Genomic DNA, 26,993 nt, shown 5'->3' on the forward strand with positions numbered 1-26,993 from the left:
CAAACTCGGCTACCAAGATTTAACCCACACTAAAAAACGATATTAATTTATCCGTAGTCCGAGCATACCTCCTGGTTGACATATTTCGTAACTAAATTTTACTTCTGTATTGTTTAAACATGAAATGATGGCATGGCAAGCATCATTATGTAAATTGCCCATTATAGGAGGTATGCAGTTTTACAGCTCCTATAATGGGATTGGGCCAAATACCACTATTTTTTTACATCTGTGGAGTCACAACATAGTATGTTGTATACCTTATCTCATGGTAAATGCAATTAACAAAACACATTCTAGTTTTCATCAAGTATTAATTAATTAAAATTTAATAAATTAACTCACCTCTCTTAGCGAAGTTGTTAAGAATTCGTAGTGGTATTTTTTTTCAGTGACACGACAACTTTTGGGTTGACGCCAATTTCTTAAAAAACAACCAAATTTAATAAAAATTCAAACTGAAACAGCTCTAGGACTCTTATTTATGATAATATACAGGCAGTGTTTATAAACTACTTTTAGACACTTATTTTACAGGATTTGTGGTTTTTTGTCCCATTACTGGTTCCTCGCCCATCATAGGGTACACTACTATATAGGTAAATTTTATTCAAAAACGTTAAAATTCAATACCTAACTAAGTAAATAATGCTTGCCAATGCAACCTCTGGCAATTATTTACTGAATATCAATTCTATATAGGTTTTTATTTAGATACCGTCTTAAAAACCGTAGTTTCATTTTGAAACTTAAGGAAGTCCCTATATCTTAATTAAATACAAGCCGTATTGATTGAAGGACAATATCTTTACGATTTGCCAATAATTGGTCATGTAGGCGCGGGCGCACCAATCGGTCAGCGTCCTTGTTTTTTGTCCATCCGTGATAATGATAACTTATTTTTGCAAATTTACTTTGCGAATCTTTTTCAGTTATGCAAATATTTAAAGATTATTTTGTAGGTAGATTACTATTTTATCTTAGATATAAGTAAATATACCTTTGCAAGTACATACAAATGTAATAAGGTTCATTCATAGATGATGGCAGATACTAATCTCACTAACCTTTTTAAAGTTTTAAAACATATCTTAAAGTATAAAAGTAAAATATAAGTTATAATTCACAAAGATACAAAGACGCAAAAAATATACCCGCATAGTAAACGTACTTTTCGAGACAGTAATCCACTTGCATATTATGTGAGCAGTACATTTTCTAAATGTACATTTAATAACACGTAGGTTATATATTTCCGTATAAGTAATCGAGATATTACAAGCCAACAATCGTGTTTGTATCCTTATTGCTATAAAACAATTTACACTAATATACTCAATTACACATGAAAGCCGACACATGTAAATCTTAGTTAAGTACAATCAATTTCAATTAGTTTTATTAACCACTCGATACTAATGTGATAAAGACATTTGCGTAAATATAATTGCATGAACTGCATTTGTTTTTAATTTGCTACGAGTATGATGTTTACTACGTAATTATTTACATGTTTGATAATCGAAACTCCCAAGATTCAACAATATATCTACGTAATTGGATAATTATTTAGCTGCAGAGATGAGCCTAAATAATATAGTATGTTAGATGTATTCAATTTAAATCGTTATACTTAATTTTTCCAAAGTAAATTTCGGGAGATGGGTGTAAGAAATTATAATGTTTTAACTGTAATTTTGAAGTACCGACTTTTGACGTTCAGCCCAACAAACACCTGGTGGGCTTTCTTTACGAAGACTGCCAAAATATACCTTTATTTACAAGTAGTTCATTGTTTTATTTTCATTAACTGCTAATCTCATGTAAACTAGACATAAGTAATGGAATTATCTAAATCTAGCATCTTATACATATTATTTTCTAATAATTTCATTCAAAAAAGTGCTATCGCATTTTGCAAAGACCTAGACTAGTAAAAAAGAACAGACAGAACATGTAAGTATGTATATGTTCATTTTAAAAAACGAAAGAAACTCCAACAAAGAGACCAAATGTGCTAAAAGCCTTTCGCCAACTTTCAATAGATAACATCAAACACATTGCGATATTCCGCCATATGCTCGGCTTTCAGTTGACGGTCAAATTACCCCACTTATCTTTTCCATTATGCACCTTACTCCATTGTAACAAAGTCTAATTTATCTTGATAAAACACATGTTAAGTTAGTTAATATATACTTCCATTAGTGCTGTTTGAAAAAAGGAAATACATTGTCCTTATGCGATGGGGGGTCAGTTGGGCTGGGCCCCCGCATTGTGTCCATTGACTTCCTGCTGCAATTAATTACTTACAAAAGGCAAACAGTGTTGTTTGCCCTTTGTACGGACAGTGTAACTATGTTGAGAACAAACATGTCACATCCTTTTTAGCTGTTTAATTGTGTTCATATTTCAGGACTTATCTAACTCCTTTCATAATATATATCATGAAAGCAACTTGTTGAAAATTGTTACAGCTCTTAGGTCAGATAACAATTTCAATTTAGAATTTACCTATATGCATTTTGATCTGTAATATCCCTGGTAGTTTTTTTTTTAACAATATATTACAATACAAGAGTATACTTTTAGCCTAGTCTACTAATAGTTAGTAACAATCTGACATGTATCCGTTAGTTATATAATATGTAAGTACATCGTAAGCTGTTTTTGTTCATTCAAATTGTTGCGGCGGCAAGTTATACTGAAGTGTAAAACTATATAAAATTAACACTTTACAGTTTTTACATGTACAAAAAGTAACAACATGGCCTTTATATTTATTAATAGAGCGCGCAATACTGTTGTGCAAATATTGCGCGCGCGCCGTCCGGAAGTCCTTCGTATCGTAATATCCACCGTAAAACCTAATGTACTGAATGCTACAGTTATTGTACATATGCTAATTTACTAAAACCTTGTACGTATTGTTTACCTGTCCAGAAACGTTCGGTATATTAGCACTGGTTCGTTACAAAAATATAAGTATGCTGAAAGTCATAGGCAACTAAACGAACGGCCTCCTAGCCTAGTCGGTAGTGACCCTGCCTATGAAGCAGGAGGTCCCGGGTTCGAATCCTGGTAAGGGCATTTATTTGTGTGTTCATCACAAATATTTGTTCCTGAGTTATGGATATATCATATACATATATCGTCGTCTAGTATCCACAACACAAGCCTTATTGAGCTTACTTTGGGACTAGGTCGATCTGTGTAATATTGTCCTATAATATTTATTATTATTTATTAAAAACTAAACGTTGAATTATGCTTTTTTATGTAGTTTGATATCCGCAAATTATTTTGAAAAAAGGTGCTAATAACTTGGGGTAGCTCCAGCCAGCAGATCCTGCAGCAAGGACTAGGAAGAAGAGACTACGAAGGGGAAGCGAAGTTGAGGCAAAATAGCACAGGGAGCTCGCATGACTCTGGTGATTCAGCATAACGGCAGCGAGTCAGTGCACTAAGTATGTCAGCGTCACCACAAATTATTAAAAAAAAATATTTAAAGGGACATCATACATGACCAGATATTTTCGTGTTCACACTTTAGATATTGTGGCAGCTACCTACCTAGTAAATGTGTACAAATGTTTATTACAGTCATTTGTTGAATGCGGATCGTGCATAGTTGAATGAGTCGGCGTATCAAACCGTGAAAAAGTAGTGTAATGTCCAGCACTTTTCCTTGGTACTTATCGGTCGATCATATCTGATTCTCAATATCGTTATCTTTGTATTGTAGGGCATCTCTTGGTCTACTTTATTAAATGTGGACTAATTTGTTAAGTAAACAAATCAATATAATTTATAAATTTTAAATCTTGTGCCATTGATGTAAGACTTAATTTCGCATGGCCTACCATTATGTTAAATGCAGTATTTCTACACCTCTACCAAAATATGATGTTTATTATTATTAGTTTATACATATTTTATTGATAACATTTTGGAGGTAACCTTCATATGTCGTATATGATATTATGTTATAAATTTATAAAATATGTAACATCTTATTTATAGCGAATCCTTGTGATTATCCTCACCAGGCCCATCATTTAATGCCCCCTAATTCCGGTCTTGGATTATAAAAACTAAATCAATTTGTAAAATTCTGGGAAACTGTAATTTGTGGGCGTGGATACATGGTTCATCAATTACTAATAGCCATACAAAAAACAGCGAATAATCAGAAATACATAGGAATATCGCACTTATAGGTCAGGTAAAGAAAAACATGATATTCTAGCAATAAATCATAACTAAATTCCTCTACGTTCAAGAGCACTGAAAACAAGAACATTTATTCAATATAAATTTTATTCGAAGTAAAAGTAAATATGTCGTTTATTTTATGTGTTGTAGAAAACTGACCTTTGATTGACAATGATCAATTGTTCATTACAGGCTAACAAATAATGATCAATGCTTCACTATTATCGTACCAACGAATATAAACCTAAATGTAAACAAACTTAACCTACTATTACAGTATTTAATACTCATTGGGCTAACGATCATTCATAGTAGCTATTTTACAGTTAGTCTAATAAATCATGCACAACAAATCGTTAACAAAGCTTGAAGTTGCAATTAGCGTTCTAAGAATGACTAATACCGAATCAAGTCTGAATAGCAATACCTCACCAACGAAATTAAGGCCTTAATGTTGGCCTTATATTAATGTTATTGTCAATGCACAAACTAACTGCTATAACCTTTTGTTTTTTAAGCTAATGTTCGTCCTAGGAAGTAATATTGTAGAATATTAAGCACGTATCGACGCTAAAAAGGTCGCCCTATTGTAAACACCAAATTGGAGACTTTATTTAAAACTTAAATCGCCTGCCTATTGTGTTGGAACAGCCGAATCCGAGTACGTGTCAATATTAGAATTATTCTCGGAAGTAATATGATACTTTCCGAGCGTTACGGTACAATGGTTGCAGTTGGAAATGTTTGGAGTCACTCCTACCTAATCAAATGTCAATGACAATAAAGAATCCAGACAAAGCGGGTTGTAATGAAGTTTGGTAAAAAATGGCGTCGAGTGTAGATCTGTCGTTAATCTATCCCTTTCGAGGCGTCTGCGTCTACCTGCGATGCGCCAGTGTCGGTTATTCAGAAAAGTTTTCCACGAGAACCAATTCACGTCTGACCTCCGTTTACTTGTAGTCTTACGAGCATCTAGCTACAATTATACTAGACATGAAGTAAACTACCGGTTATAAAAGGTTTTGTGAAGATACAGGCTGCATGTTGCCCGAGGCTCTTCGGCGCCCGCGCAGGCAGTCATTACGAGTACGCTAGGGAGCTCTAATCACAGGTGGCCGGAGCTATGGCACCGGAATTTTTGATTACACATTAAGATGCCAATAACAACTTATTGATGATATTCATTTCATGTAGCCGGTTATCTTCTTCGATTTATTCAATGATTTCGTTGATTGAGTCAAACTGTAGGTAATTTCTGTCTGTGGAATTTGATATCGGACCTTCCTCGCATAACTCCTTCCTACTTCCAAACATTTTCAATTCTAAAGTTCTAGCAAACTTTACCTCGCGCTACGTTAATATTCCGAATTCCAAACTAGACGATGGAAGAATTGGTTTCTCCGCGCGGATAACAGATGAACGTCGATCAGAAGATTCTCGAGACATTTTAAGAGGTCGTTGCAATCATTAGTGTCACCTTAACGTAACGATTACGATAGGAAACGGGACCGAGCCGTCTCGATACCACGAGGCAAAGGCAGGATGTCTATTCGCCCCGATATCCAGATTCTATCAGGGTTACCAGACGCCAATTTTTCCTGAGATGTGAGAAATTTCGGTGGTTTGCTCATTTGTTAGAGGGTCGTTGAATATGATAAGAAAATGTCATAATTTATATCGTGGTTCGGTATTTTTACCGCTCTCAAATAAGGGAAGATTTTTACACACTGCATGAATACTATTTAACGTTTTTGCTAGAACACAAAGATAATTTACCGAGAAGACCAACTTGCGGATTGTGTACCAGGAATTCTGTTCAAGATTCTCGTATTTTCAGGAATCAAGGTAGGTATCTGGTAACCCTAGATGTAATCTAATCTATATTTGCATTCCTATCGGACCTCTCTGTTTTTGTTGGCTCGGCTTCATTTGGCGTTTCCTCTATTAACGTCTAATGGGTGTGTTATCGTGCATTTCGAAGGTTTACATTTTAGTTTCCAAGTTGATGTATTTATATTGTTTTCACAGAGTTTCCTGTCCTTATATAAACAAAATGGCAATGCAAAATCTATAAATGTTATTCCTTCCTTATTTAAAATACATTACAAATAAAACAGAACTATCGAACTCAATTTGTCAGCGTATCCGTGGCATAAATCCAACGAATAAAACAAATTAACTACGGCTAAATCTTTACATTCTTCTCTGCTCACTTCCCGCACCTCATTCCACCTTCATATTTACTCTGTAACGGTGATCTGTGATCTCTCTTCGTAACAGAAAGAATGCCATCTGTAATCGAAAACTGCCGAAGGCACTGGTGCTGTACCACTAGGCCTAAATCGTTATCAAGACATCAGCCGTTATCATGGAGAGAATCGCTGGTGCCTGGAGCCTATAGCCCCACCTCGCGCACCTGTCGAGGTGCGTGACCGAGCCAGTCTGGTCATGTATTCTTATAGACTTCTTTAGAACCAGACCAGCGAAGGGCGAACTAATGTAAGGAGACCTCGAGATCCATCACTACTAAAGAGCGTTTTTACGCTGGTTTATCCAAGCGATCAAGCAAGCCAGCTCGGTAGGCAAATGGAAGAACGCCTCTGTTACCCCCGGGCCAAGCACGCGCCGTCCACTCATTAACTTTCGGGGGCTCGATGATATATGCGTAGGATATGCCGGATGCTTGTATAATGACGGTGAACGCCATTATAGGCATAAATCAGTTTTTTAGCCTAAAGCGCCGTAAGCGTTTTCGTTATTAACCTAAGATAACGCTAGGTGAATTCTTGAGGAGTCAAGGGGGAACCATAGATTTGAAGAAAATACATACAGTATTCTACTCAAAAAGTTACCTCAAGTGGGTAGTAGAATTTAATAGATTTCCTAAAAAGCACCAGCTCGTGAAAAGCACAATCTCCTTCGATACTTACCAGTGTAATTTTAGGTCATTCCCACCGCGTCGGGACTCGGCCTTGTGCGTGCGGACCGAAATATTTCCTCAATCATTAGCCTTTGTGGTACAAATAACTGCGAACCTATCGATCAAACAATGCAAGCAATTACTGTCATTGGCATTGAGCATGTAGCTAAAGAATGATCTAGCATACTAAGTCCTTAGTCTTATTTACTATGAAATAATGACGGATGGATAAGCCTTTCATGATTGCATGTAGGTATTCAAGAAAATTAGGTCGATGACGTGTGTGGCCAGGTGGCAAAGAGGTATTGACATATAGTACGAAAAGACTGGAACGCAGCCTCGATCGCTGCCTTTGGCATCGGTACCTTAATTCATGGTCACTTTTCTATCTTCATAAGACATTTATACCATCGAATTATGGTTGCAAATGTTGCAATTGGCCTCACAATAATTGCACGGTAGTAATTCCGGCGTTCGAAAGACATCCTTACAAGGTACGGGTTGCATTTGGGTGGCGCAGCGTGCCGAATGGCGTGGCGTTCTGCGGGAGTGAACTCCGATGTTTAGACTACGATTTTGAGGTTACATAATTTGTTTAATGGTAACGATTATTTTCAAACTACCAAGAGGGTACTACTTACCTACTCACTTCTGTAGCGCAACGACCCGAATTAGCTGAACACCAAAGACCGCCTGCCATTTTTCTCCGTCCAAAACTCAGTTCTCTCTCATCTCTGAGTGCATTAAAGTATTTTTGGACTTCACCGCAAAATATCGGGCTCAAAAAGGTATTGGTGCAACTTATTTTATTTCAGATTGTTCTCTGAAGTAACTAAAAAGCACTTTCCTTGGATAACGATTTATCTCTGAGAAGCAACGACGTGTGATGCTTAGGGTGTATTCAGAAATATAGCAACAATTTGTTTTTATTTAATCTGTGTTGGATGTTGCGTGGGCCGAACATAGTCCGGTTAGCAAGTCGTTCAAAGCTCCGACATAGAAAAGTTTAGATTCGTGTAGAAAACATCGTTATATTCAATCGAGATTTATCAGCGATTAAGCGTAGACGGTCCAAGGAACGCAGCCATCGGGCCCAAATGAAATTATACTAATTACCTAATCTCCACCACGAGCGGGGGGCGGAGCACCCGGAGCACCTAAATCTCGCTCGCCTAAATCGATTACTATACTCGTATTACTAGCCCAGAGCTTTTTGTCTCTGTCTAATGTGGGCCGGCCTTGCGCTCCTCTTTTTGGATATAATCTATCACGGTTCATTGCACCTCGTGGGCATTTTAGCCGTTTCACGGGAAACGGGAAAGCGGAGCCTTGGGTTGCATAACGTGGATTTTGTAACAGATACGGAGCCTTAACACTGGAAAATAAGCCGTGGAGTCGAAGTGGGTTTAATGGGAAGTCGTTTTCGCATGGTGCTGGGCCTTGTCATAGCTGAAGCTACTACGTTAATGATAGAGCTATTCATGTCACTTTGGTATCCCAATCATGCATCTATGTAGATATGTACCTATTTGCAAAAACATATGGTTCGCGTCGCGCTAGTTTTTAGTGCTTAGTAACGGTACCACGACCATACAACGTTATGGTATGATAAGTGTGTTATGGTTATTTTATTTGTCTCATCTTGTCCTATATGGAAACTTCAAAACAGTCAAAGTTAGCAAACCTCATGTACTTACAGTATGTTAGCCGAACCATGCCGAACTACATATTAATTTCTTCTTGGTTGGTTGGTTGATTGATTGATGATTGGTCACTCTTGTACTATATTTATGTTCTATCTGATGTTCCTGTATTCCTTTCTGCCGTACAATAAAGTGTTACTTACTTACCCCCTTATTCATAAACGTTTACTTAAGTTAACAAGCCGATAATAATCGTTTGTCCCTTTTCGACGTATTGGTATGATGGAAAGGGACAAACGATTATTATCGGCTAGTCAACTTTAGTAAACGTTTATGAATAATAGGTAAAAGTAAAGTTACTTACCAAGGGGTGTAAGTAATGTTCACTTTCCTGCATCAGCCTACAATCCAAGTATTGTCGCGCCGCGATCCTCCCACGCTTGCAGGATTGATGAGGCCAGCAATTAGCCGGTTCCTTCTCTATTATAATTTAATAGTTCACGCTCTGTTACTCGAGTTCGCCGACTTTCACACGTGGTGCTTGTTTTGTTTTAATTACGTCAACTTAAGTGACCAATAGCAAACCTTATCTTGTTACAGTAAGGTTTATGTCAGTTGTAACTTTGATGGTATGATCCAAACGAAGATGAAATTTATTGCGTAGGTACCTACTTGCACATGTATAAGTAGTTAAATATAGACCTAACTCTATTGACTTAAGGTTGGCATTGTACTTAAATTTTTATTTTATGTTTCATAATTTGACGAAGTAGGTAATAAGGTGGTAGGTTCATCTGGTTCATACGTCAGTGGATTTTATAGTCGCTATGTAGGTTAAGTGTAGGGAAATTAATTAAGATTTGTCGAATGTATACGGTAGTTGCTCCTCATTCCATTTTATTTTATACATTACGAATAGGTATCTAGGTATTATATGCTCTACTTCTACACTACACATAACTAAAATGGATCATATCTAAGTGAGATATGATCCACCAAAATAAAATTGTGCTTTAGGCAAAAATCTTCTTTAAAATATCCCACGCACTTCTAATAAATACGAGTAGTATCCTATCTATGTGCAACAACGAATACAGGACCACAATATCCTTACAACTGTACAAGTATCTCGATTTCTATTGCCTGCTCGGGGTATTATCGAAAGTGCTTGCGTCACGGCGCAGAGGAAATCGCACCAACACCAGATATCTCTGCGATCTATATTTATTGACCATTCGCTAAATAGCCAATTATCGATTCCTATAAATCAGGAACTTCAAGTATTTTGGCTCTTACCTAACGTAGATGTTAGGTATATCTAGGAGGTGCCTTAACCATTGTCACTCTCTCTTAAGGGATATTAATTAACACGACTTCGAATTCGACTTATAAAACATTACAGATATTCTTTCTTAGTATTGTAAGTAGGAGCTGTTATGTTAGTTATACTTATATTTTAAGCTATATTTAATGTCAGATTGCATTTTACCTGATGAAGTCTACTTCAGTCGCGGGTACAAAACTGACAGAATAGAAAATGTTTTCGGAACAATAACGGCGTTATCTTTGAAACTACCAGTAAACTTCATAATTACATTTTAGAGTCTAAATATGATCACGACACGCATAATTTGTGTGTCCTAGGATTGACTGAAATAAGAATATTATTAGCGTTTAATTGCTTACAGAAATATCCAGATTGGAATAACCTATCCCTTTCTCTTGCAGCCTGTTCGAGCAGGAGATCATGAGCTACGTGCCGGCGGAGGGCCGCGCGGCGCCGTCGCCGGCCGCGTCGCCGGCGGCCGCGCGCAGCACCCGCGCGCCCGCGCCGCAGCGGCGGGACTTCGAGGCCAAGCTGCGGGCCTTCTATAGGAAACTGGAGAGCAAGGGCTACGGACAGGGGCCGGGGAAACTCAAGTAAGTTCTACATGATAGTTTCATCCTAAACCTGTTCATTATGTGCCGGCAAGCGCGCGAGGCTCACACCGCAGCGACAGGATTTGAGGCCAAGATGCAGTTTTATAGGAAGCGAGAGAGTAGTAGAGAGCAAGGGCGACGGGAAGGGGAAACTCAAGTGAGTTACAGCTACATAATAGTTTACCCTGTATACCCCTGGCAGGCATTCTGTTTCAGCGAGAAAGTAACTGTTCTGATTGGTTTCATGCCGGTAGAAATACTAGAAATACTACCTTTCAGAGGGCGGTATTTAGTGAAAACCCCTCTGGTGGTGCGGGTGTCTATGGGCGACGGTTTCATTTGTCTTGACAAGTTGTACAGGGTGGCCAACTTAGAGGTATACAACTTTTTTGCCGGCATTTTATTTTGGCGGTAAATATGACAGTTATTGCATGAAAATTAGTTTGTGTAGATACGGAAAATTTATTATGGAGCGTTTTACGACGGAACAACGTGTTTTAATCATTAAAACGCAATAGAAACATTAAAAATAACGTTTCCCGGTCGATTAATTTCGAGAAACGGTGACATTGACTGGCCCCTAAGATCGCCTGATTTAACAGCTCCTGACTTTTTTCTGTGGGGCTATCTAAAGGGACGTGTCTATGCTAATAGGCCAACGAACCTTCAGCAATTAAAACAAAATATTCGAAACACTGTCGCTGAGATAACGCCAGAAATGTGTGAAAAAGTGATGAAAAAAGCGATGAAAAGGTTTCGCATCTGCCATGCTGCTAGAGGTGGACATTTGTCTGACATTATTTTCCATGTGTAATTGCTGACCCTACATATTATATTTAACAAGGAATACTTAATATTTTTTATATTTTATAGAATAAAATTTCAAAAATAAAGTGTATACCTCTTATTTGGCCACCCTGTATATGTGGGCGGGTAGATGATAAACAAATGTAGGTACTTAAAGCCATCTTTTAATGAATCCCCCTCAAATTCCAGGCTCCACATCCGCCGAGAGCATCTCCTAGAAGACGCGTTCCGCCGCATCATGTCTTGCGGCAAGAAGGAACTGCAGAAGGGCAAGCTCTGCGTCCTCTGGGACGGCGAGGAAGGCCTGGACTACGGCGGGCCCAGTCGGGAGTTCTTCTTCCTGCTGTCGCGGGAGCTGTTCAACCCGTATTATGGGCTGTTCGAGTATTCCGCCAATGACACGTACACGGTCCACGTGTCGCCTATGTCGGCGTTTGTCGACAACCATCATGAGTGGTAAGTGGAGCTTATTCTGTTTTTAGGGTTCCGTACCAAAAAGATACAAAAGGTACAAACAATAACACCGACGCGTTCGTACTAGTAGTGCAACGGCGGTCAGAAATGGAATGTTACCCCTATGGTGCGATTCTATCCGTCCGTCCGTCTGTCCGTCTGTCACATTGCTAAATATCTCGAGAACATTATACACTATCGATTTGAAAATTGGAACAGTTATGAACAACACTAACCCAGACCCATTGGAAGTGTATTTTTTTAATCTTACTTAATGCTTTTATGCTTTCTGTGTCTCTTAAAGCTGAAGAGGTTTATAAAATGGAAGCCTGGGGTTCTCTGTTTCTCGCTTGTTTATCTGTCATTGGTCGTTTATGTTCTAAAAAGTCATGAAAAGGTATACTATCTAAGGTATAAATGAAAAGTAGCATATATATAAAAGTACTTAACTCAATTATTCTGTGCCAATCAGTAATAATTCAACAGGAATGTCGAAGTTAGTTGGTTAAAGCTTACACTTCGTTATATTACTGGTCTAACTAACCCTTAGTAAGTACCATATAAATCAACAAATGCCTATTAGTATTCTAGTTCCTTCAAGATTAGTATCTATTCAATCAATTTACCAGCAAGACAAGACAATGTACGTGTAAAGCAACTCTGACTTGCACTGAATTAAACTAAAACAGTCTGAGTTAGTAACTGATCAAAATTTTGAAAAGTTATTCATTAAAAGTCCTATAACTAAATAGTACATTTAAATACCATCCAAAGAAAACTTATATAGCTTGATGTTTAAGTGTAGGTATTTATTTTACTTCAGGTACGGTCAGCCAAGAAAGTGGTAGACCGCTTTCTTGGCTGACCGTACAGTAAGATTCCCAGGGGGCTTCCCAAGATGACAATCGTTGATACATAATGCTAATCGAAACTTAAATAATTTTTGGATATAAGTAGTCACATGATTTTTCGCAACATCTCTCCTTCTTCTCCCTGCCCTTATCCCACGTTATGTGGGGTCGGCACAACATGTTTTTCTATTCCATTTTCCTCTGTCTTTCGTCACCTCAGCACTCGCTCCTTTCTTTCTCATATCCTTTTTCACACAATCCATCCATCGTTTTTGGGTCTACCATACGCTCTCCATCCATCAACATTCATCGCTAACATTGTTTTGCCTATATGATTTTTCGCATTATCTCCGATACATTTTTCCTTTCGTTTGGCGTTTCCTGAAGTACGATTGTCACCTTAGGTAGACCCCAAGTACTTAAGTGTAGAAGGTAGTCATTAGTTTAAAATAAACCCATTTAGCGCGATTTAAAATAAATACTATCATTGATTCTGTCGGAACTGCCAACGAGCACCATTACGGATCAATACACACTTACCCACTTGTTATCTGACCAATTATCCGCAATCATACAAATTACTTCTCATACATATTGTATGACAATGCCGATGGCAATTATCTAACAATACAAACAATGTTAATGCATATTTTTTCTAGTGTAAAAAGTCGATAAATTTAATAATCCAGTTTCTTACTCTATTACTTGTTTATTTATTTTTTTATTTTAGATATATGCACTTATATTACGACTTAGGTTCGAATTTAAATGAATTGCCCTAAGGGCTGATTTAGACGGCGCACGAACTTGCATGCGATTTTAATTACTTACATTGCGGACTGTTGGTTACGTCCAATTCAACCGACCGATCAAAACCCGCAATGTAATGAAACTCGCATGCGAGTTCTCGCATCGTCTAAATGAGCCCTAATGGACCTATAATTCTCGGTCTATAATTTATATACAGTAGAGTGACAATCCTACTTAAAAAAAAACACGAATCAAAATATTCGATTAAAATAATTTTATTATGTAGTTCCCAAAGTTGTGCAAAAATAGTTGTAAGTACTAATAAACAAATGTAGAGTCTGTACGGAAAGAGAAGAATCGTGGAATGTGGAATGTATTGGGTCCCATACATTCCACGACTCTTCTCTTTCCGCACAGATACTACTATTGTAATATTTGTAATCTTTAGACTTTTGATTTAAATTACAGTTAATTGGTCTGTTCGTTTACTTTTAAATTTGAATGGCACCCCGCAAACCGTTATGCAGCAGCCGCCATTGTTCTCATATTGGCTACCATACGAGTATAACACAAGAATAGCGACAATAGCGCCAAACAAACGGCGGATGTACTAATATGGACAATCATTAATGCTTATTTTATCCTTGTGCCTACATTTGTCCTACCCAAAGGGGTGTACCCTTGTTTTGCCGACAAACTTTTCATCGAATATTATTTCATCGACAACGATTCATCGAAACGTTAGTACTAGTAATATTGTTTCGCGTTATTTTGTTTCATATACTATTTATTTAAATTTTTCTTACTGCGTAGAAATACTATTCAACGAATATTACTTGATCGCTGATTCGTTTCAAATTATTTTAATTGGCACAACTACTAAACATCGCAATTCATTTGTTCGACGTATTGCTTTAATACATTTTTATATGTCGTACTACTCATTTATACATCTTTCTGGTGTAACAATTTTAGGTTTCGGTTAGGTTAGAACTGCGACCCTACACAGAAACGAACGGCTAAGTCGGTTTAGGTTAGGTTAGAACTGCAACCCCACACAGAAACGAACGGCTTTAAAAGTAGGTTTAGGTTAGGTTAGAACTGCGACCCCACACAGAAACGAACGGCTTTCAAAGTGGGTTTAGGTTAGGTTAGAACTGCGACCTCACACAGAAACGAACGGCTTCAAAGTGGGTTTAGGTTAGGTTAGAACTGAGCCCACACAGAAACGAACGGCTTTCAAAGTAGGTTTATGTTAGGTTAGAACTACGACCCCACACAGAAACGAACGGCTTTAAAAGTAGGTTTAGGTTAGGTTAGAACTGCGACCCCACACAGAAACGAACAGCTTTCAAAGTGGGTTTAGGTTAGGTTAGAACTGCGACCCCACACAGAAACGAACGGCTTCAAAGTGGGTTTAGGTTAGGTTAGAACTGCGACCCCACACAGAAACGAACGGCTTCAAAGTGGGTTTAGGTTAGGTTAGAACTGCGAGCCCACACAGAAACGAACGGCTTTCAAAGTAGGTTTATGTTAGGTTAGAACTGCGACCCCACACAAAAACGAACGGCTTTCAAAGTAGGTTTATGTTAGGTTAGAACTGCGACCCCACACAAAAACGAACGGCTTTCAAAGTAGGTTTAGGTTAGGTTAAAACTGCGACTCCACACAGACACGAATGGCTATCGAAGTAGGTTTAGGTTAGGTTAGAACTGCGACCCCACACAGAAACGAACGTCTGTCAAAGTAGGTTTAGGTTAGGTTAGAACTGCGACCCTACACAGAAACGCACGGCTATTAAAGTCAAATACTTATTACATTTTGAAATAATTTTATGCGTAATAAATTGTATTAAATGCAATCCAAAATGAAATAAGAAAACCCGTAAAGAAATACCACGATATAAACTATATACGAAATAACTCGAGTGCCAATTAAAAGTCCTAGATTTAAATTTACTAGTATCAATTCTTCGACGCAATGACTTGTCGATGAAATGAAAATACTTGAAACGTTGTCTTCGAAATAACATTCGATGAAATGTCTGTCGGCAATTCAAGGGTAAACCACCCAAAGGACATAGAACACCTCTAAATATGTATGCGACATATAGTTTAATTTTAAAAATACGAGTAGGTAGGAGGTTATTGGTCTTCGATTCAATTTTGTAACTCGTTTCATTAGTTTCGATAAGTTATTCAAGGCGTATAGTGGTTATAGTAAAACTTTTTAATGTTTTCTAAAGAACGAAATTTAAAAAAACCTTCAACAAAAAAAAATACAAAAACAACAATTTTAGGTACAGCCGAAGAGACATTATCTGATTCCCTTCAGTCGTGTTTTAATTTATCACCACTCGGTGCAAATTTCCTACTTTCCGCACTTGTATCGTAAATAACTATAAGTTCGTTTTTTTTAGCATTAGAAAGAACTCCACAGAAGCAAGCGTGCAGTTTTTATCAGGCTCGTTATTTGTTAATAATTATTGAATTATCTAATTTAGCATGGTCAATACATATAATTTACTTCAAATTATTACTGCTAGAAGTGCCGGATTTGGAACCACAAGCTTACTTCTGCGAAGTTCTTTCTAATGCTAAAAAAAACGGACTATATTTAGAACGTATGCAATATGTTTGTAAACTCGACTGTACAATTTATTAAGGGCCCACGCAGCATGCTATTTTTTACGCCCCAGCCCTAAGGCCCGTTCCAACGTTACCTCAAACAAGGTGTAGTGTTACTCACGGTAGGCAGCCGAGCATTTCACGTTGGTACGTTTTTTGTCGCGCGACTCAATAGGTGTATTGTGTAACTACCTACGCGATTTGTTTTACCAAGTGTCAAATTACGAACGTGAGTTACGAGAGATATTTGAGGAAATTATAGGTTTTATTGTACACTTTTGGAGGTATAAATCCTTACAAAAATATTTGGGATCATGTTGTATTGCGTCTCACATTTTGCCTAATGAGAGAGTGAGACGCAATGGAATTGGACAAAGAAATTGGACAGGTGGTATCCCACCACCCTTAGGAACACAATAGATATCATTATTTTACTGGTTTCACTATGCTGTTGAATTATTGGTCAAGCAAATCTCGTCAGTAGAAAAAGGCGGCAAATTTAAAAAAATGTAGGCGTTTAAGGAAGGATTATCGTCCCATAGAAAATTTGAATTTCGAGCCTTTTTCTACTAACAAGATTTGCTTGACCAACTATAAAAGAATAACATTTTGCAACAAATTTCTAAATGTTGCCAGTGTTGATGTTGCAATAATGTTAATAATGTTGCATCGAAAATAGTGCAAACGTCGTATCGCACGTGCACATTATAATTTATCAAACACTTGGCAGTTCCCTGTTTTATCAGAAATGCGTTAAATAATCATTAGTTCCATTAACCACACTTAATAAAAAAAATACTTTGGTTCTGAAATTTCTACTTCCTGCTTTTTAATAAAAACATCGCGAGTTTGTCGCGGCTGTCTCTTCTCGCGCCTGTCGCGGTAAGTTATGCTAGAGGTGCTGGAGGACTGTGAACGTCAAATTCGAAATTTGATTATTTGCGTCCATGACACTCGGGCACTCTAAGATAACAAGAGAATATAAATCTATGTAACTTTCTTTGAGTTTAGATTTTCGCGCTAGCTGTTCTCAGTAATGCCACATTATTAACAATCTTTATATTTCCAGGTTCCGTTTCTCCGGACGCGTGCTAGGCCTGGCGCTGGTGCACGGCTACCTGCTGGAAGCGTGGTTCACTCGCGCCCTGTACCGCGCCCTCTTGCGGCTCTCGCCCGCGCTCGAAGACGTCGACGCGCTCGACGCGCAGTTCGCCGCCTCGCTGCGGTGGTTACAGGTAAATAAAACTTATAATCTATGGTTATTTATGCCCATCGTCAGTGAATTTGACTATAAAAAAAATCCAATCGCAAGCTGCGATTGATACTGCTAGCGCCATCTATGTTTATATCGCCGGTACTAAACTTTTAAACGTTCGCTGAAATGTCAAAGTTAGTTATTCATGCTAGCAAATAGATGGCGCCACCAGACGTCGGCCATGTGCGGAAAAGCACGTGGTGATAATTTTATTCACGTTATCGCAACATGCCGGTCGCAAATTTACAATTTCGTCTGTCGAACGATTCAACTGAATTTACTATGGCATTCGATACTGTTGACTCATTTTAGCGTACGCATATACTTATATGCATTTTTTAATCTTTAATATCGTAGATACCTTAGGTGATTAACCTTTATCGAAGTATAGTGATAAAAATGTACTTGCCAAGGCACGTATTTCATGGCCATTTATGAATGTTGTATTCATTACATTATGAAATGTTACGTCCACTACGCTCATTCAAATTATTTCATCACGATATCTTTGACCTGAAATGACATTGGATTGATCTTCAAAATTCTATTTACGATTAAGTATTTTCTATTGTTTTAAATATTAACTCATAGAAATGAAGTCCGTTTAAAACACCAATTCTGTTCTATTTTTGGCCAATAGTTCATAGATCGAGTGTCAGTGTCCCTAATACCTATTATGATTGTTTTTTTAGGCTTTTGGCACTTTGCCAATAATTTCACTCTACATTTCCTATGCTTACCTACATTGTTGACACATATCACGTTACCCGCTGAAGTTAAAATTCCAAGAAATTGATCGTCATTGGCGTGAAATGCCTAGGTTAGGTTAATATGGCTCTGTAGGTATAATTAACAACTCGCCTTTTAGAGATATTAGGGCATCGACTCGGCGCTTCAAGATAAGTCGACTAGCTGTGTTGCTTTATTCGTCAATAATAGCTACATGTAGATATTTTGTCACCACGAGTACCTAAGTATAACAAGAGTATGTTGTTGTTTTATTCGTCATATGTCTCTGCCACATTACAAAATGAAAAAGAAAGTATGATAAAAATGTATTATTAATCGATTGTTATAGCTACATAGGTACCTATATACACGTACATAGGTATAAGTTAAATGAATATTCGCCCAGTTGCATGCGAATAAGAAACGTTTTCTTATAATAGTAGAGTTTAAGCCGCCACAAGTATTTCTTTGAGAGGTTTTTATTGACACCGGAAAGTAGTCGGCATTTCTTCTTCTTTCATTATTTATAGGTTGGAATTTTTATTATAGTTTGCTTCCTGTGACGGCGGTTAAGTAGTCCAATCCAATTTCATTCGGGTTTATAAAGAGCAGAGCAGTTATTTGAAGATGTTACAGTTAAGACTCTGGTATAAAAGGAGTGATTTTGTCTTTAACTAGTCCATGAAATTAAACCCATTTAATATTTGACCACCTTTTTCCAGTCCGCCCGCTGCGTGTCATCCCTAGAGCTAACATTCGCGGTGTCTGAACGTCTCGCCGACGGCCGCGTGTTGGAGCGAGAGTTGAAACCAGGCGGTCGCGATGTGCCCGTCACGGAGAGAAACAAGAAGGAATATCTGGAGCGGGTGGTGCGCTGGAGGGTCGAGCGCGGCGTAGCCGAGCAGACTGAGTGGCTAGTGCGAGGCTTCCATGAGGTGAGTCAAGAGTTAAAGGGGCCCACTGATTACCAGTTCGCCGGACAATATCAGCCTGTCAGTTGTTCGGAGCTATCAAATTTTGTGTTTAACTGACTGTCTGGTTGATATCGTCCTGTGGGCTCCTATAAAGCCCGGTGGCCCAGTACATGTAACTGTTCCGATTCGTTAACGAACTTATTAGCGAGTCTTTGAAGATGAATTTACCCTAGTCGTAATTTTCCGTATTTAATAGGTACTTACTTGTAACTCACAGTAAGATCTTCCATCATGAAGGCGCATAACCTGCTTGGTAAATTCGGTAGTTTCGATACTAGTGACCGATAGGAGGGATTTTACCAACAGAGCTTGACCTGATGATAATCGGACCAACTGTGTGTAAAGTAGTCTTTGAAACAAACTAAGAATCACTATGAGAAGTATTAGTACAAATTAAATTATTTTCAGAAAACATTTATAGACACCTGCCGCGATAGCAGAGGAAGCTGGTTCGATTCCAGCCTGGGGCACTGGAGGCCTCGGTCACTTTTTCCTAGTATATGACATTTATTTCAGTTTATAAACTAAGATCCCGAGTTAATCCCCCGAAAAAACCAATGAATTGAGACGATCTTTTTGTGATCGAGTACAAACGATAGTTTTTTCGTGTCGAGGTGGTGGACCCGCGGCTGGTGGGCGCGTTCGACGCGCGCGAGCTGGAGCTGGTGATCGCCGGCGCGCCCGAGCTGGACGTGGCGGACTGGCGCGCGCACACCGAGTACCGCGGCGGCTACCACGACGCGCACCCCGTCATCGTCTGGTTCTGGCAGGCCATCGACAGGTACTGTACAACCACAGAACAAATAATACTACTACCGTACAGAAAGGACACTTCCTACAAACCCGAAGGGCCCCCCCACATCTACCGTCTTTCGAGCGTCGGCGTCTACAACTGTATGGCCGCGCTCGACGCAACGTCGACACAACTGCGCAGCGACGTCATTTTCCATAGCGCTGACCAGACGCCGACGCTCGAAAGACGCTAGATGTGGGGGGGGCCGAAGTTTGACAGCGGTTCAGGGTCGAATCATGCTATCCCTTTCTAATATGTGGCACTATCCCTTTCGGCTATTTAGGGTTGTCAAAATTTAAGTGATTATCTTATCTGTGGTCGTGCACGCAAAAGGAAGTCAAGTGGTGCCAACCCTAATAATTGCTCGGAGCAATGCTGAGCCGAACGGAGCCGAGTTCGACCGAAGTCAGGAGTATCTCCCCACTGACATTACAGCATGAGCAGCGGTCGACAACGAGCCCCTCTGGCTATTCTGTATGTAATATTGTCGAACGACAATTGAGAAAGTCGCACATATTAACAAAGTGCGGCACGCGTCAACTTCGTTAACTACTATGTGGCCTTTGGCTGCTAAAAGGTTGCCGACCGCTGCATTACAGCTACCTAGCGTTCGTCAACAACCCTCCCGTGAGTTGCAACACCCTGGAATTTGAAACGTCTTCGTAAAAAAAGAAAAAAACAATACTTTATTATTTACAAACCGGTGTGCTAGTCACATCCAAAGAGCATATAATCACTACGTTTTAAGAGTCGGCACTCTCGAACAATCCTCGAACCGAATTATGAACGTACATATCCCAACACACCAAATACAGGCTTAAAGATCTCGCATCCAGGCCATAATTGTTAAAAAAAGAAAAACCACACAATACTACCAACACAAAAAAAACAACGCTAGGGCTCGACACTTTCAGTACCTACTGTTTATCGATATCGATAAATGTGCGATACGTGCTGCTGTATTTACCTACTGTACTACCTATTAATAAAATAAAAGAACATTATATATATATATATATATATATATATATAAACAATTTTATTTTACATGATAAAAATAACATAGTTTATTATTCAAGTAGGCATATTACAATATGCTGAATTCGCGCGCATTCTTTTTTAATCTGGTCCCTTTTTATTGAAGGCACTGGATGGAGAATGATTTCCACAAATGAACTTGTTTCCATTCAGCTTTTGAATAGGTAAATAAATACGCCAAATCCTCATTTCCTTTTCCTCAGCTTTGCCCATAATCGACATCTGAAATAAAGAGATTATCGATAAAATTGGTCGTACACTATTCGTGTCATAGGTTACTTAGTTTTTTACTTAAAAATACTTTATTCACAAAATATTTTCGTTTTAATCATGGATTGTACACGACTAAAACTAATTAAATTAGTAACTGTTAACGACTCAAAGTAAAAAATGAAAATATTGCATACAAACATCAGTTTACCGACCTGTTCGGATCAAGTTGGAAATTTGGCCAAAAATGCGTCAGTAGTTAGTCTTCTTACACACCCACTACAAACTTCACATTTCCTTAAAGATTTGGCCCCCATTTAAATAACAGCTAAAGTTATTTTACCAATTACAATAAAAAATAACCACGTATTTTCACGTTCACGACAATTCAAATGACGTTTGACGTTTTACTACCAATCATACCAACCTAAAGAAAAGTAAGTATAATACGTCTATGTTAAAAGCAAGTATGGTATGTGCCACCAAAATGCAACAGCAGTCATTTTAATTCGATAAGATTATTTCTATGCCTCAATGTTGGTAACAAGGGCTTTCATAATTTATCAAAGTATGGGGTGTCGATGGGCTGGTCACATCTATGATTAAGTCGACGAATACGTGCACACGGTGTGGCTCGGCCTTTAGCCTATAGAAATTTTGACAATTTAGAACGATTCTGAGCCAGCTTGTTAGAAATTTTACAAAAATAAAACGCATTGTCCCTCTAAAAATAAACTATGATATGGTAGCGACTAGCGACATCTATAATCAAAATTAGAAACCCCGTTGGGCATGCTAAATTCAAGTACATGTATGTATTTAGATTTAACGCTCACCCGCCCACATTTTCGATTAAATGCAACGCGGATCTTGAGCGTCGACCTTGATCAAAATATGTGTAGCTTCCTATATATAGGCACATTATCTAATTCAATCACTCCCTTTACAAACGAACTTATGTAATTTTTTATCGCGGTCACAATTCCGTATCGATACAATATAGTCGCCGGGCGACCTACATGTTGAAACTTGATAAACGAGTCGAGAAACTGCCAAAGGTTATTTGCAATTTAAATGATTAGGTGATTGCTGGCGCTAAAGTTAATCGAAAATGCTATAAAGAACACACTGGGGGCCGATTTTTGAATTTCGACCACTCGATTTCGTGTATTTCGTTAAATAATATCTCCAATACTAGGCACTTAAATTCTACTAATAGAATTGAAATCGAGTGGTTAATACCACTAGATTCCAAATTTCGATCGCTCGTATTTCAAAAATTAGCAATTCGCCGTTTTCCACCGACTTTCGAGTGACGAAATCGAACGATCGAAATTCAAAAATCAGCCCCCAGGTTACGATTATTATCATTATTATTGCCATATAGGGATGTACATATTTTAATGGGACTATGAAAAGGCAAATTCAGAACTTCGATTATTATTAAGAGAAAAAAATATTCTGAATTTTGACCTTTATTATTAAATCCGGGTAGTAACCAGTATGTGTTTAGGGACCCGGGTATGTCCTTAAACCACGTCCAAGACCACCGGTGGACGGGCAGCAGCGTCCCTCAAATTCGGTGTACTCGACTGCGATCGCCAACCCGCCTGCCAAACGTGGCGATTATGGCATTCACCCCCCAAAAAAGGGGGAGGCCTATTAATGTTCAGCAGTGGACGTCTTATGGCTGAGATGATGATGAGTAACCAGTACCTCAGAATCACACGTTTTTTTAAAACGAGCGTACGACCTCGCCGTCAACAGTAACGGCAATTTATAGGTATGACCCCACTCATGACACCTAAGCTAGGTAATTGTCTCGCTTCAGAAATTGGTATTTTAAAGTACGCTTTGTCCAACAGGTTCACCAACGAGCAGCGGCTGCGCCTGGTCCAATTCGTGACGGGCACCTCGTCCATCCCGTACGAGGGCTTCTCTGCGCTGCGCGGCTCCACGGGCCCGCGGCGCTTCTGCATCGAGCGCTGGGGCCGCGTGGAGTCCCTGCCGCGCGCGCACACCTGCTTCAACCGCCTCGACCTGCCGCCCTACCCCACGCCGCAGCTCTTGCACGAGAAGCTTCTGCTGGCCGTCGAGGAGACAAACACCTTCGGCATCGAGTGAACGCCGCACGAGTGCGAGGACTTCCGAAAACGCCAGGGCTCATTTAGACGATGCGAGAACTGGCGTGCGAGTTTCATTACATTGCGGGTTTTGATCGGCCGGTTGAATTGGACGTCTAACTAAAATCTTATGCGAGTTCGCGCGCCATCTAAATCAGCCCTAATGCAATAGAGCGATACGAGGGACCTAGGAAAATGTCGGTGTCACAAGATGACTGTAATGAGACAATGACCATGTCCTAAAATGTGCAACGTTTACATTGGCTGCTGAATATACTTACGAATCTATATTAATTCATACATTTTCATAAAGTAGTATCGCTCTAAGTGTCGTAAATGAAACCGAATGTAAATAGTAGTCAATTGAGACAGCAGAGTAGTGCCTAGATACCCTATCCTATATGTCGAGGTTTGTACTTTATTAACGCTTGTATCGTAAGATAAGTGAAGTGTACTGTGGCTGTGAAACGGGATCGGTCCCGTGTTTAGATATTACGCTTTCGTCACTAATTTATAATTGTATATGCTGTAACCTCCAGATTTTGTTTTTGACAGCTCCGCTCGTGGCAGCAGTCACCTAGATTACTTACTAAATAGGAATAACAGTAAAAATAAACTAGTATTATAAATTTATAATAGACTACTGAAAACGAAATATATATCTGTAATATCAGTTTATTTTAAAAATATGTCATAAATATTCCATTACACTGCGCTAGTCAGCTATTTAATACCCACATAATGCTTAAACCATGAGTAGTGGAAGCGCCAAAATATCCTCTTGTTATGACCAGCCCCATAATAAAGTATGCTTGTTATGTTATCATATTTGTATAAATTGCAAAGTTAAGCTGGGCAGGAAGAAGAGGAAAAGTTTGACTGTTTAATTTGTATTTAAAAAAAATGAAACGAGCTCTTTGTAAGTAACACATGTATCAACTCAATATATCATGCTCAAAATTATACAGCATCATAAAAAAAGTAGCTTTGTTCTTAGTAAGAAAACACCTAAAGACGTGAACAAATGTAAATACCCTATTTATTGCTTATGTACTCATTACATTGATGTGAGTTCATGTTTATTTTTAAGTGATAGCTCTATTATGTTGAATATTTAACTACCTTTGTGTATTGTTTTATTGTGTAAATTTTAAGTAATTTGTTTTCGTGTGAAAGTGACAAAATGTGTCAATATACAATATTACTTACATAAACTAGTTTCATTTTATCGTATGCCCTACTCCCTACTCCTACCAACATGTGGTCACTGTGGTGAGCCACAGCGCGGCCTCGCGCTACCACTGTATTGAACAATACTCCTTGCATCAGTGAAAAAAGAATGTTTTTTGCATTCCTAGTGGAATAGGGCCCACCAGAAATATAGAATTTAACAAAATTGATCAGTTTCATTACAATGTAACATGGTAATTAACCAATACATACAAAAGTATGCACGAAAGTTATTGCTTTGCTCGGGGGAGGATAACTAGGTGTGTTATTGGATGGTTATTTCATAATAAGTTAGTATGAGTAAGTTCCATTAGTAATGAACAAAGAATATTCACACATACAAAATGTTTATTTTTCAAGAAGTTTGTGTAACAACAAAAATCAACCTTGTTATTTTTAAGACCTTATCTTTTAAACATATATAACTATTTACAGTTCCCAGTCTGCATTTGTCAACACAAACTCATGATATAAAATGCAACAAGGGTTATTTTCTTCACATTCTACACTAAGTTGTGACGGAGTTAATTCAATTTGTCACAGTCAAGTTAAAACCTTAATTCATAATAACTTGTTAAAGTTAACTCAAGCTGATGTGATTACAATATGATAAAAGCTACTGTTACAATAGACCACAGTATCCGGCATTACCGCAGCATCTTCAAAATAAAATCGCGTCCTCCCCCACTCAAACATGTCGAACAACATGAGCATTAAGTCAAACCCAATATAGTTAGAATAGAAACAAGCCTGCCAATGTCGACTCGGATTCAAGACGATCAACGCCTAAACCGACTAAACTATGTAATATAATACACACTTGTGTAAATACTTTGTATATTTACTTCAAAAATAACGGTACATACAGTATTTAATTTTTATTTCTATCGTACTCTTTCGAAAGGGGGAAGAGTTAAAGGCTCACTGAGTCTAGCCGAGGGAGGGGAAATCCTTGCTGTCGTCAACCTTGGGAGGCGCCGGGTGCGAGCGCGGCTGCGGGCGCTCCTCCGGCACGACGTCCTCGCGCGGCGCCGGCGCGGGCCCCGGCCCCACGCCCGCGCCGCGCCCGCGACCGCGACCTCGCCCGCGGCCGCGTCCGCCCGCCGCGCCGCGCCGCGCCTGGTCGTTGAACGTGAACTCGATGCCCAGCACGCGCTTCTGGCGACCCACGCGCTGTGGATAGTCGGCGATATCGTACTCGTCGTCGCTCTCGTCGTCGTCGCCGCCCTCCTTCTTTTTCTCGAGCATCACGAGGTTCTTCCACTGCGACAGGTCCTCGCCCTCGCCGGCCTTGCGCAAGTTGTACTGCGGAGGCGCGCGAGAAGCGTTGCGCAGCGCCTTGTACTCGTCGAGCGTGAGCTCGCGCACTTCCTCCTCGGGCGCCGCGCGCTCGGGCTCCGCGCCGGCCTGTGCGTCTCCGCCGGCGCCCGCGCCGGGCTCGGCCGCGGGCTTCTCCTCGCCGACCTCGCCCTCGGATCCAGTTTTGTTCAGCTCGTCCATATCGTCCTTGATAGTGCCCCAGTTGTGAGGCCCGCCGCCCTCGCGCTTGTCGACGGGCTTCACGCCGGTCTTATCGGAACCGGACCTCCTGTCGAACTCGCGCTTGCCTCGGTTATCGTAGGGCGGTCGCGGCCCGCGCGGACCGTCACGATCGCGGGGCTCACGTGGAGGCCTAGGTCCGCGACGTTCGGCACCCTCACCGTTGTCGTTGAAGTTGCGCCTCTCGAAATTAGGCCTGCGCTCGCGGTCGCCGAATTCCCTACGCGGTGGCCTCGGCGCGCCATCCTTATTGTCGACGGCTCCGTTCTGCGGCCGGTCCTCGCGGCGTCGCGGAGGCGGACGTTCCGCATTGCGGTCGTTAGTGCGAGGGGGTCCCTTACTCTTTTGTTGTTCGCCGCTCTTATTTTCTTGGGACTTCACATTTTGAGTTTCTTTGATACCTTTCCTGACGGCAACGCTACCACCCTTAGGCTTGGATTCAGGCTTGCCCTTATTTTCTTTTTCGGCTTCTTTGGTCTTCTTTTTGAGCTCCTTGGCCTGCTCTCGCGCTTTTAACGCATCAAGAGGATCGGACTCGTCGTCCAAAAAAAGAGCGTATCTGTTAACGACCCCCACACCGTAGGAATTCTCCATTGTGATCCTCTTGATGATTTAATCACACAATAACTGGATGTTGTTGGATATTTTTACGCACTCTAGTAAGGCGACATTTTGTCTTATTTTATTGATTTCATTTAATATGGCGGACAAACGCACTAGCACGCCATATGACGAAAGTGAAAGAATAGAGAATGAATGAAAATGGCGGATTTAAAAAACTACTGAAACCGTGAGCGAGTCTATGGCCCTGTGCAAGAAAGAGACAAACATATGTATCTATCTCGCAACACCGATAACAAGCTATTCAAGTAATAAATAATAACGCCCAATATATTTCTGGTGAAGTAAGGAACAA

General features: G+C 39.6%; 2 protein-coding genes across 6 annotated transcripts in view; one reads left to right on the forward strand and one right to left on the reverse strand.

Annotated features, from left to right (window-relative positions):
• The window catches only part of LOC134665392 (E3 ubiquitin-protein ligase HECW2), a 130,642-nt gene extending 106,120 nt beyond the window's left edge, over nt 1-24,522 (forward strand). For all 5 annotated transcript variants that reach the window (XM_063522323.1, XM_063522325.1, XM_063522326.1 and 2 more), the window contains 6 exons: nt 10,507-10,698; nt 11,695-11,961; nt 17,256-17,421; nt 18,893-19,105; nt 19,759-19,925; nt 23,051-24,522. In XM_063522323.1, the coding sequence (XP_063378393.1) occupies nt 10,507-10,698; nt 11,695-11,961; nt 17,256-17,421; nt 18,893-19,105; nt 19,759-19,925; nt 23,051-23,309 (1,264 nt within the window). In that variant the 3' untranslated portion in view covers nt 23,310-24,522. The remainder of the gene's footprint in view (nt 1-10,506; nt 10,699-11,694; nt 11,962-17,255; nt 17,422-18,892; nt 19,106-19,758; nt 19,926-23,050) is intronic.
• A 346-nt stretch (nt 24,523-24,868) lies between these two features.
• Nucleotides 24,869-26,851, reverse strand: LOC134665423 (SERPINE1 mRNA-binding protein 1-like). Its single transcript, XM_063522387.1, has one exon. The coding sequence runs from the start codon at nt 26,669-26,671 to the stop codon at nt 25,469-25,471; it is 1,203 nt and encodes a 400-aa protein (XP_063378457.1). The 5' UTR covers nt 26,672-26,851; the 3' UTR covers nt 24,869-25,468.
• Between the last annotated feature and the right edge of the window lie 142 nt (nt 26,852-26,993).

The sequence above is a fragment of the Cydia fagiglandana genome, chromosome 6 (assembly GCF_963556715.1).
Source record: "Cydia fagiglandana chromosome 6, ilCydFagi1.1, whole genome shotgun sequence".
NCBI lineage: Eukaryota > Metazoa > Arthropoda > Insecta > Lepidoptera > Tortricidae > Cydia > Cydia fagiglandana.